We start from the raw sequence: 17,192 nt of genomic DNA, 5'->3' as shown, positions 1-17,192 counted from the left end.
CGAGTACTCTTAATGCTGATTTGATTGGTTAAGCTTTTTCCAACTGAGAGTTGGATTTTATGATGAACTTTTACATCACTATTCCATGTTAGGGGAAGGTTTGAGTGCTGAAAAACATGTCCCCACCAATAATGTTGCTTGTACCTTGTCAGGATACTGTACATTCAATGGTTATCATTGGTTGCTGTCTGCCATATAAAAAAGAAGATGTGGTATGATTGCCAATGAGACAACTCTCCACAAGAGACCAAATGACATAGAAATTAACAACTATTGGTCATACTTGTTTTTCTTTTTCTTTTTTGAATTGTTTCACATTTTGTCGTGTTGGGGCCTTTTATAACTTACTATACTGTATGGGTTTTGTTCATTGTTGAAGGCCATATAGTGGCATATATTTGTTTCCATCCTTGTCCTTTGATCTCTGATGGATAGTTGTCTTATTTGCAATCATACTACACCTCCCTATTTTTATTAAAAGAAAGTTTTGATTTTAGTTATTTGAGGATGCAGAAGAGTTGAGAGAATCAGGAAGGAAGATGAGAAAGGAAGGAGAAAGTTTATGGAATGTTCTCAATGATATTGGTAAAAAGGTGAGACTTTTTTTTATATTTCAGTTTGAATAGAATTTTTAGCTCACCTGCAGTTTTTGGTTATTATCTTGAATATTATTATAGATAGAGATAAACTGTAAACAGCAATAATGTTCAGCAAAGTAAGATCTACAAATAAGTCAACATGACCAAAATGGTCAATTGACCCCTTAAGGAGTTATTGCCCTTTATAGTCAATTTTTAACAATTTTTTGTTAATTTTTGTAATCTTTTACAAAAATCTTCTCCTCTTAAAATACGGAGACAAATTTAACCAAACTTGTCCAAAATCATCATTAGGGTGTCTAGTTTAAAAAATGTGTCTGATGACTCCACCTACCAACCAACATGGCTGACATAGCTAAAAATAGAATATAGGGGTAAAATGCAAGTTTTGTCTATTATTTTTTGAACCGTTATAAATAGAGAACATCTGAGAGGAGCAAAAATGTTCAAAGTAATGAGCTCTACCAATTGTCCATATACGTCAAAACTGTAAGACAAATTCTTATAGGAGTTATTGCCCATAAATGACAAATTTTACCATTTTTTTCATTTTTGCCTATTATCATGAAAACTATTATATTTAGAGAGAAACATTTTTTTTCCGTTATGCCTTCTATGATTTAAATTATAATAGATAAATAAACACTTTAAATCACAAAAATGATCACAAAGGTAAGATCTATTAAAAAGTCAAATTTTGCCGATATAGTTAGTAGACTGTCACTCTTCATAGAAGTGATTGCCCCTAAATGAGGATTTTTTTTACTTTCTTTTGTGTTTTGAGCAAAAACTAAAGAAGATAGAGAGAAACTAAACAGACAAAAAAGTAAAATCACAAAAATACCGAACTCCAAGGAAAATTCAAAAAGGAAAGTCCCTAATCAAATGGCAAAATCAAAAACTCAAACACATCAAACAAATGGATAACAACTGTCATATTCCTGACTTGGTACAGGCATTTTCTTATGTAGAAAATTGTGGATTAAACCTGGTTTAAAGCTAGCTAAACCTCTCACTTTTATGACAGTCGCATCAAATTCCATTATATTGACAACGATGTGTGAACAAAACAAACAGACATAATAGGTAAACATGTCAAAAATAGGGGTACAGCAGTCAACATTGTATTATAATCTTAATCACTATTAAAACAAACAAATATGTAACAAGGAAGCACAAAATGGTATATAGACCAAGCATATTAGCAAAAATTAAAAACAAGAATACACAAATTTACCATAGTACAATAACACAATGACGAGATGTATAAGTACAGAGCAACGTCATATATGTATCATAGAAACATAAAAAGGCATATAGACAAAGCACATTAGCAAAAATGAAAGGCAAGAATACAAAAATGTTTTACAATAACACAATAACGGGATGTATAAGTATCTACTAAAAGATCAGTAATACAAGATCAACAAAATAGAGATTTTTGTCATGAAGTCTATTCTCATCTACAATGTTGGAGAGTGTCCTTTGTTTGATATGCACATAGACCAAGGTGAGCGACACAGGCTCTTTATAGCCTCTAGTTTTAAGTATATTATGTTAAATAAGTTTGTTTAAACTATTATAAAAAAGTAATCAGTTGCAGTTATATTGGGAAAAAAATGTTAACCTCAAAAAAAGAATTTCTATAAAAATATTAATGTAAAACATGATATATGTATGACTCATTTTTGTCTCGCCTTGACGGAGTCAAAAAGCAAGACATAGGTATGCTGTTTCCAGCGTCGGCGGCGGTGTCAACAATGTATTAGTTTGTGATTAGGTCTAGTTCATGGTGAACCACTAGTGGTAGGTCAATGATATTTGGTATGCAGTTGTATTAGCATTGGCACATCTCATTACCATGGAGATTATTTGGCCCCGCCCCCTCAGTCAAGGTCTATTGACTTTGAAACTTTGCTTAGTTTACATGTATTAGTTTGTGATTAGGTCAGTTTATGGGGAACCACTAGTGGTAGGTCAATGATATTTGGTATGCAGTTGTATGAGCATTGGCATATCTCATTTCCATGGAGATTATTTGGCCCTGCCCCCTCATTCATGGTCTATTGACTTTGAAACTTTTGCTTAGTTTACATGTATTAGTTTGTGATTAGGTCAGTTTAAGATGAACCACTAATGTTAAGTCAATGATATTCAGTATGCAAATGTATTGGCATTTGCAAGTTTCATTTCCATGGAGATTATATAACCCCACCCCCTAATTATGGTTCATTGACTTTGAAACTTTTACATAGTTTACAAGTTAATGTTTGTGTTTAGGTTTGTTTAAAGGGAACGACTTATGAAAAGTCAATGGTATTTGGTTTGCAGTTGTATTAGCATGAGCACATCTCATTTCCATGGAGATTGTTTAGCCCTGTACCTTCAGTCATGGTTCATTTACTTTGAATATTTGCATAACTTACATGTTAAAAGTATTGCTATTTTAATTTCAACATTTGCATTATCAAAATAACAAATAGGCGAGACATATCTCTGTGTTAACAGTTTATGCTTTATCTGAAATTATTTTCATTGATCCTCATTTATTATCATGGCAAAAGTTTTAGTTTCATCACCCCTGAGCCAATATTACTCCTCATGCTTTAGGCTATGTAGTTGATATTGGTAAATCCAGTTTATTCTGCACTTAATGCTTATTTTTCAATATAACTTTTCTTGTTCTTCATTTAAAATATTTGAACTTGAACATGTCCTAAATTTCAATTTTTTTTCTCTTTCCAGAATTTACCACTACCAGATGTGTTCAAAGTAAAGAAGTCACCAGTAAAGTTGATTATGACCACCAGAAGAGAAAACACAAGTAACATGGGGAGTAAATTGTTACACTCACCTAATCTGTTAATACACCAGTAAGTTATTACATTCACCTAATCTGTTAATACACCAGTAAGTTGTTACGTTCACCTAATCTGTTAATACACTAGTAAGTTGTTACGTTCACCTAATCTGTTAATACACTAGTAAGTTGTTACATTCAGCTAATCTGTTAATACACTAGTAAGTTGTTACGTTCACCTAATCTGTTAATACACCAGTAAGTTGTTACGTTCACCTAATCTGTTAATACACTAGTAAGTTGTTACATTCAGCTAATCTGTTAATACACCAGTAAGTTGTTACGTTCACCTAATCTGTTAATGCACCAGTAAGTTGTTACGTTCACCTAATCTGTTAATACACTAGTAAGTTGTTACATTCAGCTAATCTGTTAATAAACCTGTGCGTTGTTACACTCACCTAATCTGGTAATACACAAGTAAGTTGTTACATTCACCTAATCTGTTAATATACCAGTTAATTGTGAAATTCTGTTAATAAACCAGTAAGTTGTAACACTCAACTAATCTTTAAATACACTGTTAAATGTTAAAATCACATAAACTGTTAATACACCAGTAAAGTACTTTCTGTCTTGAATTTTCCTTGGAGTTCAGTATTTTTTGTTATTTTACCTTTTGTTACACTTACCTTATCTGTTAATACACCAGTAAATTGTTACACTCACCTCATCTGTTAATACAAAATAAATTGTTACACTCACCTCATCTGTTAATACACCTGTAAATTGTTACACTCACCTCATCTGTTAATACACCTGTAAATTGTTACACTCACCTCATCTGTTTTAAAAATACACCAGTAAATTGTTACACTCACCTCATCTGTTGATACACCAGTAAGTTGTTCCATTCACCTTATCTGTTAATACACCTGTAAATTGTTACACTCACCTTATCTGTTATACACCATTTAGTTGTTACATTCAACTAATCTGTTTATATGCTAGTAAGTTGTAACTCACCTTACCTGTCAATGCACCAGTTATTTGTTACTTACTTTATCTGTTAATACACAAGTAGTAAGTTTTTTTTATTATGCCTTCAGATCTTCATCTGATTTTTGATACATTAGTGTATAATGATGACTTATAGAATGAGTTTGGGTTTTGTTCCGGTAGACCTACTTTTTGGCAGAATTACAGTTCACTATTTGCAATAAGGCTGCAGGGGCAAACGTGTTGTACAGACACATCTAGTTTTATAAAGTGCAGGTACAGAAAAACTATAAATAAATACTGTAATTCAGTAATTATTGCGTGCATTTATTGTTGCGATTTTGAAGAATGAAGAAAACTGTGAGAATAATTATTGCAGAAAAATCTACATACAGATATATGAATGAGATTTCAGAATCAATGCAAGTTCTTTTTATCAGGATACTCACCCAGTCGCATTATTCACAATAATAAAAACCTCACAATTATTTCTGTTACAGTATATGAATGTTTTAACCTTGAACAGTTTTATTACAATAACTGAAGAAAGTTTTCATCAATTTCATTTTGAATATATTATATGACATTGTTCTATGATAAGATTTATAACCTTTTTGTACTGTTTTCGTAGCTGTGCTGTATGTAAGAAGTCAACAGATACCCACATGATGGTGAAGTGTGATAGTTGTAAATTGTATTACCATTTGGAATGTCTAGATCCACCACTAACAAGGATGCCAAAGAAAACAAAACTCATGGGATGGTAAGACTTTGTGGAATTTTGTTGGATGATTTTTATGCCCCCGCCGTACCGGAGGGGGCATTAAGTTTTACCCTTGTCCGTCTGTACGTACGTACGTACGTACGTCCGTCCGTACGTCCCGAAATTGGTTTCCGTTCTCTAACTTGAGTTTGCCTCAGCCAAATGTTATGAAACTTATACACAATGCTTATTACCACAAAACACAGATCAAGTTTGAATTTTGGTGGCGTCACTTTAACCGATCTAGAGTTATGCCCCTTTATAAAAGGAAATATTGCAAAATTTTTAGTTTCCGTTCTCTAACTTAAGTTTGCCTCAACCAAATGTTATGAAACTTATACACAATGCTTATTACCACAAAACACAGATCAAGTTTGAATTTTGGTGGTGTCACTTTAACCGATCTAGAGTTATGCCCCTTTATAAAAGGAAAAATTGCAAAATTTTTATTTTCTTTTAAATATCAAGTTTATATAATATATTTTTAAAATTGGAGTTATCTTCCTTTGACCATGATTATAGTTGAATCAACTACAATCAATGCTTTATACAATGCAATGTTTAATTTTGACTACCACTGATAAAACACAGATCAAGTTGAATTTGGGTAGTGTCACTTTAACCATTATTGAGTTATGCCCCTTTATAAATAGAAAGATTGCAAATTTTTTTAGTTTCCATTCTGTAACTGAAGTTTTCCCCAGCCAAACATTGTGAAACCTATACACAATATTCATTCCAACAAAACTCAGTAAAGATCAAGTACATTTTTTTTGTTTCAGTTCTCTAACTTGAGTTTGCCTCAACCAAATGTTATGAAACTTATACACAATGCTAATTACTACATAATACAGATTAAGTACGAAATTAGGTGGCAACACTTTTACCATTCTAGAGTTATGTCCCATTATAAACATAAAAATTGCTGAATTTTTTAGTTTGTCTCAACCAAATGTTGTAAAACTTATACACAACCGTTCTAGAGTTATGCGTCATTACAAATAGAAAAATTGCTGAATTTTTAGTTTCTGTTCTCTACTTAAGTTAGCCTCAACCAAATGTTATGAGACTTACACACAATGCTTATTACCACAAAACTCAGATCAAGTTCAAATTTGGGTAGTGTCACTTTTACCGTTCTTCAGTTATGTCCCTTTATAACTATATGATATGCAAGCGGGGGCATCATCTGTGTCCACATGTGGACAATATCCACATTTATTTTAATTAAGGAATGACTGTAATATTTTTTCTGTCTATGAAGAAATAACATAAAAAATGTGGTGCACAATGAATAACCCGCATAGCGGGTTATTTTAAAGTGTGCACCACGTTTTTTATGTTATTTAGAATAGACAGAAAAAATATTACAGTCATTCCTTATAATTTAATTCTAAATTCCATTTTAAACTGGAGTAAATCGTGAAAAAACGTTGATGACGTCACAGTCACAAGACAAAATTATGTCTATGAGCTTATAGACAAAACACTGTCAGCCAATCAGAAGACGTGTTACATCCAAAATTGAATTATTGGGAAATGGATGTAATGAAAGCAAATCACTGTGTATTATAAAGAAATCTTATTGAATAAATACGTAATGCCAATATCAGTAATCCCATAAAATGCCAAATAGAATGACCATTAGAGCTATTTTCCTAATGCTTGTAGTTTAAAGGTTTGGTTGGCTTGCTTGCTTTGTTTGTATAAATGTTTGCTCAAGCATTGTAATTAAGATTGACATCTGCAATCAAAAGATAGGCGGGCTTCAGCTTGTACACATTATACTCTGCATTATAATTAACATCCAATAAAATTTTTAAGTATAATGTATACAAGCTGAAGCCACGCCTATCTATTGATTGCAGATGTCAATTTTAGTTACAATGCTTGAGCAAACATTTATACAAACAAAGCAAGCAAGCCAACCAATCCTTTAAACTACAAGCATTACGAAAATAGCCCTTATATATAACTTTCAACAGTAGATATTTATCTGTACATTTTTCTGATTACAAATTTAAGAGATAAATGTAGATACTTGCAAAAACATTTGAAACAAGGCATGACTAAATTAATTGGATAAATAATTTCTTTTTTGTGGATCTCACGATTTTGATTAATCATTATTGAAAAAACCAGCAGGTAATTTTTTATGCCAATTGTAACAATTGGTCGTAAAAATGAAGTACCTTTCCATTAATTCAGTATTATTATTGCTGTCAACTAAATGGTTTTGATGCATGTTTAAAATGAATGACATTAAAATCTAAGCTAGAGTTTCATTGGGGTAATTCTGTGTAATGATAAGGCATACAGGTTGTTATGTTTTAATGCCATAAAACTGACATATAAAGAGATGAGAACAAGCAATGCATTGGTTAATATAATTAAACAACTGCCAAGATAAAGTATCAACTGGAAAAGATCTAGAGAAATAAACATTAATCTTAAGACAGAATGTTTTTGTAGATTTAACTGATAACAATTTCTTTTATCAATTTAAAGGCAATGTTCAGAATGTGACAAGTCCAGTAGTGACGAACAGGAAGTCCCTGTTGAAGAATTAGAAGCCCCCAGAAGACTAAGAGAAAAAATAAAAGAACCAAACAAATGGGGAAATGATTTACAGTTTGAATTTGCTAAGGTATGTAAAAATACTAATGATGAATTGAGAATAGAAACCTTTTTTTTATTTCAGAAAAGGGGAATTGAAATGTTATCAACTCATTAATAGTTTAAAATTCTAAACTTTTAAAAAGCGATTTTTATAAAAGTTTATTCTTTATTACAAAAACAACTTTGATTTTTAGCAGGTAAGTACTGCAATATTTTTGGTTTCAAATGAGATAACTCCATCTTAGGTTTTGCCAAAATGATAACATAGAATAAGATCTGGACTGCCTCATATAGTTGATTTAGTAAACTAATACCAAGGCTATAGACTGGCTGTACAAGAAATTTCAAATATGATCTTGACTGTCTCATATAGTTGATGTAGTAAACTAATGCCAAGGCTATAGACTGGCTGTACATGAGATGACAAATATGATCTGGACTGTCTCATATAGCTGATGTAGTAAACTAATACCAAGGCTATAGACTGGCTGTACATGAGATGACAAATATGATCTGGACTGTCTCATATAGCTGATGTAGTAAACTAATACCAAGGCTATAGACTGGCTGTACATGAGATGACAAATATGATCTGGACTGTCTCATATAGCTGATGTAGTAAACTAATACCAAGGCTATAGACTGGCTGTACAAGAGATGACAAATACATAAAATACTAGAAATGAATCTTTTTCAAAGGAACAGTTGTTTAATTTATAGATGTTCTAATCAGTAAACTATAGATTATAAAGATAATGTCCATTTTTCTTCATTGTTGTATGTAAATTGGTCTTTAGTGGAATGCATTTTTGTCACTTTTAAGATAAACAAATATAACAAGTTATTTACATCATAACATTCATGTGTTATGTGCAATTCACACTACATCTTCCTTCACTCACTGTCAGAGTCAGTAGATCACTTTTCTCTAATTCAGGAAAAGACCATGGACTACCTTGTATAATTTTTAGGTCACCTGGCCCAAAGAGCCAAGTGAGCTTTTCTCCTCATGTGCCATCTGTCGTCCTAGTTAACTTTTACAGAAATCTTCTCCTCTGAAACTACTTGGCCAAAGGAGTAGGTCCGGTAAGGGCCGATTTTGGCCTCAAATTTCAAGTTCATCTTACGAAAGATTTTAGACACTTTTTAAACACTTAAGTGTCTATTTCAATTGATTCGATTAGTTTATGTGAAAGATTTTAACTGATTTAGTCATTAAAATACGCGCCTATTCAAGCTTAAATATGAAAAATCTATCAAATATGCCAAAAAACATCACTTTTCAGATGGTTTTTGTCAAAAATGAAAGTGGCAGCACCCGTGTTCATCCTCAACCTTTATATATATTATGTATTATCATCAAATGCAACTTACATTTCAATATTATGAATGAACACGAATGCGGCCACAATCATTTAAGACGAAAACCGTCTAACATTTAACTTAAATACTAAAATTTGGAAGATTTTAGTAATTTAGCATGACTTAATGATGTTAGTACCTGATATATGTGCATTGTATCGTCAAAAACAGCCCATATTTATGTAGCAGAAGCATTCTTCTTTACAATAAATAGCTTAAAGATTACATTTTCACAACTTTGTAAAACTGCTATATTTTGGGGCCAAAAAGGGGTCTTACTGAACCTACTTCTTTATCCAAACTTGGCCACAATCATCATTTGATTATCTAGTTTAAAAAATGTGTCCGATGACCCCGCTTGCCAACCAAGATGGCCAACATGGCTAAAAATAGAACATAGGGGTAAAATGCAAGTTTTGTCTATTATTTTGAAAAGCATTATAGAGAAAATCTGACAGGGCAAAAAATTCAGAATGTTGAGCTCTACCAATTGTTTACATACGTCAAAACAAGACGACTTCTTACAGGAGTTATTGCCCTTAAAAGACAAATTTTACCAATTTTTTTTTCATTTTTGCCTATTATCTTAAAAATTATAGATTTAGAGAGAAACTTTAAATTGCAAAATGATCAGCAAAACAAATTCTACAAATCAGTCTACATGGTCAAAGTCTTCAGTTGACTCCTTATTAGAGTTATTGCCCTTTGATGACGATTTTTACAAATTTTTTGTGTTTTTGCCTTATATGATAAAAATTATAAATAATAGATAAATAGACTCTTTAAATCACAAAAATGAACAGCAAGGCAAGATCTACTAACAAGTCAAATTTTGCTGATATAGTTTTAGACTTTCACTCTTTATAGGAGTGATTGCCCATAAATGAGGATTTTTTTACCCTCTTTTGTGTTTTGAGCAAAAACAAAAGAAGATAGAGAGAAACTAAACAGACTAAATGATCAGCAATCCAAGATCAACAAAACAGAGATTTTTGTCATGAATTCTATTCTCATCTACAATGTTGGAGAGTGTCTTTTGTTGAATATGCACATAGACCAAGGTGAGCGACACAGGCTCTTTAGAGTTTCTAGTTCCAGGATTACCTTTATGAACAGTTAGATTTTATGGACTGGTAAGTGATGAAGGACTGAATGTGTATGTATAAAATGATTGTTCTATTGACTCTCCTGTATCTGCAAAGATTAATGGCGTGCTCCAAAATCTAATTACAGATACATGGTCTCATACATTAGATTTGTAAAATAATGCATCTTAATTTCTTTGATAAAAAATGTCATCTTTTTCAATGTTTAAGATAGGTAATAATGCTTTAATCTGAAACAAATGTATAATACTTAAAATGATGCAAATGATTTCAGTTAACGAAATATAAAATGAAGAAGAAAAAAACAAAGAAGCTGAAGAAAGAGAAAGTTGATGTTGAAAGTACTGATAGCCAGGATAAAATTATTAACAGTCCAGAAAAAATGATTGTTGATATGACTAAAAACTTAAAGGTAAATATGTAGTAGCTGATTATCTTACTGTTAGCAACAATATTTACATCTTAATGGTTGTCTTAAATGTAAGGCATTATTGTTTACTGAAAGCGAGGTACATACCTTGACAATATTGTTGAATTGTCATATTCAACCACTCTCACATGTATATCATGTACTGGCATTACATGCAAAGATCAGGCATTATTTTCTCCATGTATTTATTCATCTTTTTTAATTTGGTTCAACTGTTTTGTTTTGGTTTAAAAAAATCTACTAGGAAATAATAAAGAATCCTTTTCTACATATACTTAAAACTTTAAATTTTTTTGTTGAGTTTTTTTTAATTCAGCATTATGTTGTCATATTCATACATATCATTGTTTTATATTGACCTTTTTGTTTTAAGAAAAAGAGACCAATAGAACACATTAGACCAGCAAAGAAATTAAAGGAAGAAACAATAGAACTAGAATGTGTGGTTTGTTGTAAACCTGGTACTGCTGCCGACACTGTCAGGTATGTTACAGTTTACAAATTTACTACATAGTTCTATTGTCAATGGGTTTACATACTAATTAACACTGTGAGGTTTACTCAAGATTCTGAAATGTCTAGTTCTACAGTGACCACTGTAGCTACAAGTTAGAAGTAAGTTAATAGTTCATGACATCATCTACAGATTTGAATAAGTCTGCATCTTCTACAGTTAACACTACAAGCCATGTGGATTCTTATAGGCATGGTTTTACTGTCGGCACTGTAAAATATGTACAGATTCTATTTAACTTGGATTTACAATGAAATGTATTGTGTAATTCTTTTATATTTTTATATTAGCCTTGTGATAAAATATAAACTTGAGAATTGTGATAAGAAAAAGTTCATCTAGGTTCTTTATTGCTGTAACAGTCTAGGGCTATGTTTTCTGGGATACAGCACAAATTGTCCTTGCCATAAATAATGAAATAGCCTGAAAGAATCCAATTACCACTGTAATTTGAAACAGTTAAAATCTTCAAACTTGAGAACACACACTCCTGGCACCACTAATTACCTGGAGGTATAGAGATTTTGGCTTATCATTGTTAAACTTAACCTCTATGAAGGTATTAATAAGTACAAATTTGGGGTTCATAGGTATGATTTTTTTTTACTGTATATCAAAGGTAGCTTCTGTCATAGGAAGATGCATATAATACATGAAAACACTATAGCTACCAATGTACACAGAAACAGTATGATGCAATAAGGGCCTGCATAGATTGTTTTCTATCAACATATAATTATAAATCCAGTGACAGATCACAGTTTAATATCCCTTATATAGGTTTACTAATACATGTTTATGATTTATGAGCAAGTTTTCATATTGAAAATTTGATATTAATAATTCTATAATTAGGTGTGATGAGTGCAGATTATCATATCACTTTGGATGTTTGGATCCTCCTATGAAGAAGACACCTAAACAGAGAGGATACTCGTGGCATTGTGAAGCATGTGATCCTACAGATGATTCTGTAAGTTAAATATGGTAATAACAGAAAGTAATTTACAGCTATATTGATGATTCTCAAAATTTGCCATTGATTTATCATTTATCCCATATTTCTATTGGGTTGGCATCCCAATTTGATGGCTCATTTATTCTAATCCTGTCAGAAAACCAGTAAAATTTGTGTAATTTTAAAAAACAGCTTCCCTTAGTAGGGACACATTTGGCCCAAACTTATCTGATGTCTTTAATTTCTTGTTCAAGTTAGTGGTCATCCTGTTGCTGAATTCACTGCAACCTTTTAATTATTTTATTTTGCCATATGAAAAACTGTTTCAACTAAACCACATTTTGTGCCTGTTTACAGTCAGACTACTGTAAATTCAGAAATTATTGCGTGCATTTATTATTGCAATTTTGTCATTTTAAACTAAAATGCGATTTTAATTTTTGCGAAATTGAGAAAAATCCTGTTTAATTCATATAAAAAAAAATTCAAAATGCGAGTTTAAATTATTGCGATTATAACCCTGTCACATTTTTCGCAATAATAAAAACATCGCAATAATTTCTGAATTTACAGTATCTGGACCATATGTTGTTCATAGTTTTATACCTTTGTTAGTACATTTATTATTTTCAGAGGGGTCAGGTGTTTTTGGTTGGTTTGGTCTGTTTTGTCCATTTTTTTTGGCAATTTATGTTATACTTAATATATCATCTCTCAAATTTTCTGTCTGTAAATTTTGTTCATGCACCCAAGTATTAATAGTGACATCATGAACATTTTACAACTGCATGAATTTATTCTTATTGACTCAAAAAATGGAAATTCTTTCACCACACAATAAAATCAGAAAATACATTGACATGTGTTTTCTTCTTTCTATTACATGCCAGTGTTTGTTGCATTAATTACTATAAGGAGTTTCCTTAGAATTTGAAGTAAAAAGAAAATTTTATTTTATTGGTTGTCAGGGTCTTAAACTAGAGGCTCTTAAGAGCCTGTGCCACTCACTGAGGTCTATGTGCATCTTCTACAATGAACATACTCCAACATTGAAGACTAGAATAGAATTTATTTCAAAAAAAATTCTTATTTGTTGATCTTGTGTGGCTGGTCTTCTTTAGTTTTTCCCAAAAACACAAAAAAGGGTTAAAAAAAAAGGGCATTCACTCCTTTCAAGAGTCCACTGACTATTCTGGCAAATTTTTACTTGTTTGTAGATCTTGTCTTACTTATCATTTTTGTTATTATTAGCTTTTATCTGTCATTGATAGTTTTTATACAATCGTATATTGGTATGATGTTGGCGGCGTCGTCGTCGTCCGAAGACACATTAGTTTTCGCACTATAACTTTAGTTTAAGTGAATGCATCTCTATGAAATTTTACCATAAGGTTCAATACCACAAAAGGAAGGTTGGGATTGATTTTGGGGGTTATGGTACCAACAGTTAAGGAATTAGGGGCCAAAAAGGGGCCAAAAATAAGCATTTTTGTAACTTCCAGACAATAACTTGTGTGTAAGTGTATGGATCTTTCTGATATTGTACCGCAAGGTTCCATATCACAAAGGGAATGCTGGGATTGATTTTGGGGGTAATTGCCTCAAAATTTTAGGAAAAAGGGGCAAAAAACAAGCATTTTTCTAGTTTCATGACAATTACTTGTGTGTAAGTGTTTGGATATTTCTGAAATTGTACTACAAGGTTCCATATCACAAAGGGAAAGCTAGAATTGAGTTTGGGGGTAATTGCCCGAAACGTTTAGGAATTGGGGGCCAAAAAGGGGCCAAAAATAAGAATTTTTCTAGTTTCCAGACAATAGCTTGTGTTCAAGTGTATGGATCTCTCTGAAATTGTACTGCAAGGTACCATACCACAAAGGGAAGGCTGGGATTGAGTTTGGGGTGATGAATCATAAGGGGGTTCAAAAAATTTGGGGGTGGATTTTTTTTTTTTTCCTTTTTTTTTTCTCTTAAAATTTTCCATTTTGAGTTGGTTATTTCTGATTTATATTTAAAAGCAAATAATGATGATATGGTAGGAGATACACACCAAACAGGATGTGTAAATTATTATATAATAAGTATTGTGCAATAGCAAGAAATTTTCAATTGCACAGTATTGCACAATAGCAAGAAATCTTCAATTGCACAGTATTGCGCAATAGCAAGAAATCTTCAATTGCACAGTATTGCGCAATAGCAAGAAATATCCAATAGCACAATATTGCGCAATAGCAAGAATTTGTCAATTGTACAGTATTGCGCAATAGCAAGAAATATTCAATTGCACAGTATTGTGCAAAAGAAGATACTTCGTATAAATTGCTTATTTCTTGACCAATTTCAATGGGGTTTTATTCTTGAATTCCTGGGGTTCTTTAATATGCTGAATCTAACCGTGTATTAAGTTTTTGGATTTTGGGCCCCGTTTTTAAATTGGTCCACATTGAGGTCCAAAGGGTCCAAAATTAAACTTTGTTTGATTTCATCAAAAATTGAATTATTGGGGTTCTTTGATATGCCGAATCTAACCGGGTATTTAGATTCTTAATTTTTGGTTCCGTTTTCAAATTGGTCTACATTAAGGTCCAAAGGGTCCAAAATTAAACTTAGTTTGATTTAAACAAAAACTGAATTCTTAGGGTTCTTTGATATGCTGAATCTAAACATGTATTTAGATTTTTGATTATGGGCCCAGTTTTCAAGTTGGTCCAAATCGGGGTCCAAAATTAAACTTTGTTTGATTTCAACAAAAATTGAATATATAGGGTTCTTTGATATGCTGAATCTAACCATGTATTTTGATTTTTGGGCCCCGTTATCAACTTTGTCCACATTGAGGTCAAAAGGGTCCAAAATTAAACTTTGTTTGATTTCATCAAAAATTGAATTCTTGGGGTTCTTTGATATGCTGAATCTAACCATGTATTTAGATTTTGGATATTGGACCATAATAAGTGAATGTCCAATTTAAAATTTTTAAGTTCTTAGACCACATTCATTCTGTGTCAGAAACCTATGCTGTGTCAAATATTTAATCACAATCCAAATTCAGAGCTGTATCAAGCTTGAATGTTGTGTCCATACTTGCCCCAACTGTTCAGGGTTCGACCTCTGCGGTCGTATCAAGCTGCGGAGCATTTTATTAATATAATAGGCTAAAATGCCAAAAATTGGTAAAAATCGTCATCAAAGAACAATAACTCTGATAACAAGTCGACTGACGATTCAGCATTTTTGACTTATTTGTAGATCTTGTCTTGCTAATCTTTTTTGCTATTTGGAGTGTCCATCTATCTATTATAGTTTTCCAGATAAAAGGCAAAAACACTAAAAATGGTATAAATCGTTATTAAAGAGCAATAACTCCAATAACCTGTCGACTTAAAAATTCCTGCATAAGACTTATTTGTATATCTTGTCTTGCTGATCATTTTTGCATTTTAAAGTTTTTATCTATCTACTATAGTTTTTATGATTTTAGACGATAACGCAAAAATTTGGTTAAAATCATCATTAAAGGGCAATAACTCTAATAAGGAGTCGTCTGATGATTTGAGCCATTTTATTTATTCGTAAATCTTGTTTTGCTGACAATTTTTTGCTCTTTAAAGTTTCTATCTTTCTATTATAGTTTATAAGATAGTAAGCAAAAAAAGAAAAAAATGGTAAAATTCGTCATTTAAGGGCATTTACGCCTGTAAGAAGTTGTCTGAAAGTTATGTCGGCCATGTTGGTTAGCAGGCAGGGTCCTCCAGACACTTTTATTTAACAAGATACCCTAATGATGATTGTGGCCAAGTTTGGCCCAGTAGTTTCAGAGGAGAAGATTTTTGAAAAAGTTAACGTTGACTGATAAGAAATATGAAAAGCTCACTTAGCCCTTCGAGAGAGGCGAGCTAAAAAGTGCCTCCCATGCTTTTAATTCTGGAACAACCTGAATTATCTCCAATGTTTTTTTATTGCAGAGTGGCATCAATTTTATACCCCACAGAACAAAGTTCTGTAAGATATAATGTTTTGACCCATCTGTCCTTTAGTCCTATTCTTGTCATCGCAAACCACACAACAGAATTTCATGAAACTTTGTAGATCATGAGGACATATGTAGATGTGCAAATCGACAGGAAATTATGATTCAGATTTTTTTCTAGGATTTATGCCCCTTTGAACTTAGAATTTTGGCCTAAATATACTACTGCAACTGTTTTTCATTGCAACTCCTCTGAAACCACACAACAGAGTATCATGAAACTTTATAGATAATAAGGATATAATTTGTAAATGTGCATATCCACACAAAAATTTTATCAGTTTACTTTTGTATGTGTTGTATCTTTGAGATTTTGTTTGCCCACTGACAATGTGGGACCGTGGGGTATGTGAGTGTGCTCACAAAGATTCTTTAATATTTCTAGAAATCTGACATGAACAGATTAAGATTTTTTCCCCATTTGTCATATTTAATCAACCTTTTTTTTTTACAGGAAGATGATGAGGCTGAAGCTGAAGAAGGCAATGAGTAATAATCATAATATTAATATCCATAAACAATACACAGAAATATGTCATGTCATTGATATAGCAAATAATAAAAAATACCAATAATGAATGATTTACATTTAATGATCAGCAGAATTTTGTCAAAGCAGTGTGCTATTAAAAGTGGTACCCATACCTGACATGACCAGAGAATTTACTGACCAACTTCAAATAACCAGTATTTCAGTATCTGATCCGGTTTCACCAGAATTTTAGTTGAGACTTTTGGTGTTTAAATAGAAATATTTTCCTCTGAAATACTGTCAAATTTTATGTTTATGAATCACGAATTATGATCTGATATTTTTCATTCAATGCATATTATGCTTTTCAATTTTAGAGGTTGACAGTTATGGTATCCCTTAATATTTGACATTTAGAATTTACTCCTCTTTAATCATCTGAAAAACAGGAGAAATAATGGGAAAAAAGTAAAAAGGACATATGGCTGGCATGGTATTGCACCTACTTTAATGATCACCTTTATTTCGAAGGAAAAA

General features: G+C 31.9%; 1 protein-coding gene across 1 annotated transcript in view; it reads left to right on the top strand.

Annotated features, from left to right (window-relative positions):
* LOC127730052 (PHD finger protein 14-like) overlaps positions 1-16,762 on the top strand; it is a 44,438-nt gene extending 27,676 nt beyond the window's left edge. Inside the window, exons 16-23 of the mRNA XM_052238099.1 lie at positions 498-593; positions 3,345-3,472; positions 5,030-5,161; positions 7,670-7,808; positions 10,523-10,660; positions 11,052-11,161; positions 12,048-12,165; positions 16,638-16,762. Coding sequence (XP_052094059.1) covers positions 498-593; positions 3,345-3,472; positions 5,030-5,161; positions 7,670-7,808; positions 10,523-10,660; positions 11,052-11,161; positions 12,048-12,165; positions 16,638-16,676 — 900 coding nt within the window. The 3' untranslated portion in view covers positions 16,677-16,762. The remainder of the gene's footprint in view (positions 1-497; positions 594-3,344; positions 3,473-5,029; positions 5,162-7,669; positions 7,809-10,522; positions 10,661-11,051; positions 11,162-12,047; positions 12,166-16,637) is intronic.
* The last annotated feature ends 430 nt before the right edge of the window (positions 16,763-17,192 follow it).

This window comes from Mytilus californianus, unplaced genomic scaffold, assembly GCF_021869535.1.
Source record: "Mytilus californianus isolate M0D057914Y unplaced genomic scaffold, xbMytCali1.0.p SCAF_2, whole genome shotgun sequence".
Classification (NCBI taxonomy): Eukaryota; Metazoa; Mollusca; class Bivalvia; order Mytilida; family Mytilidae; genus Mytilus; species Mytilus californianus.
Note: the sequence above shows the minus strand (reverse complement) of the source record. Positions and strands in the feature narration are given on the sequence as shown.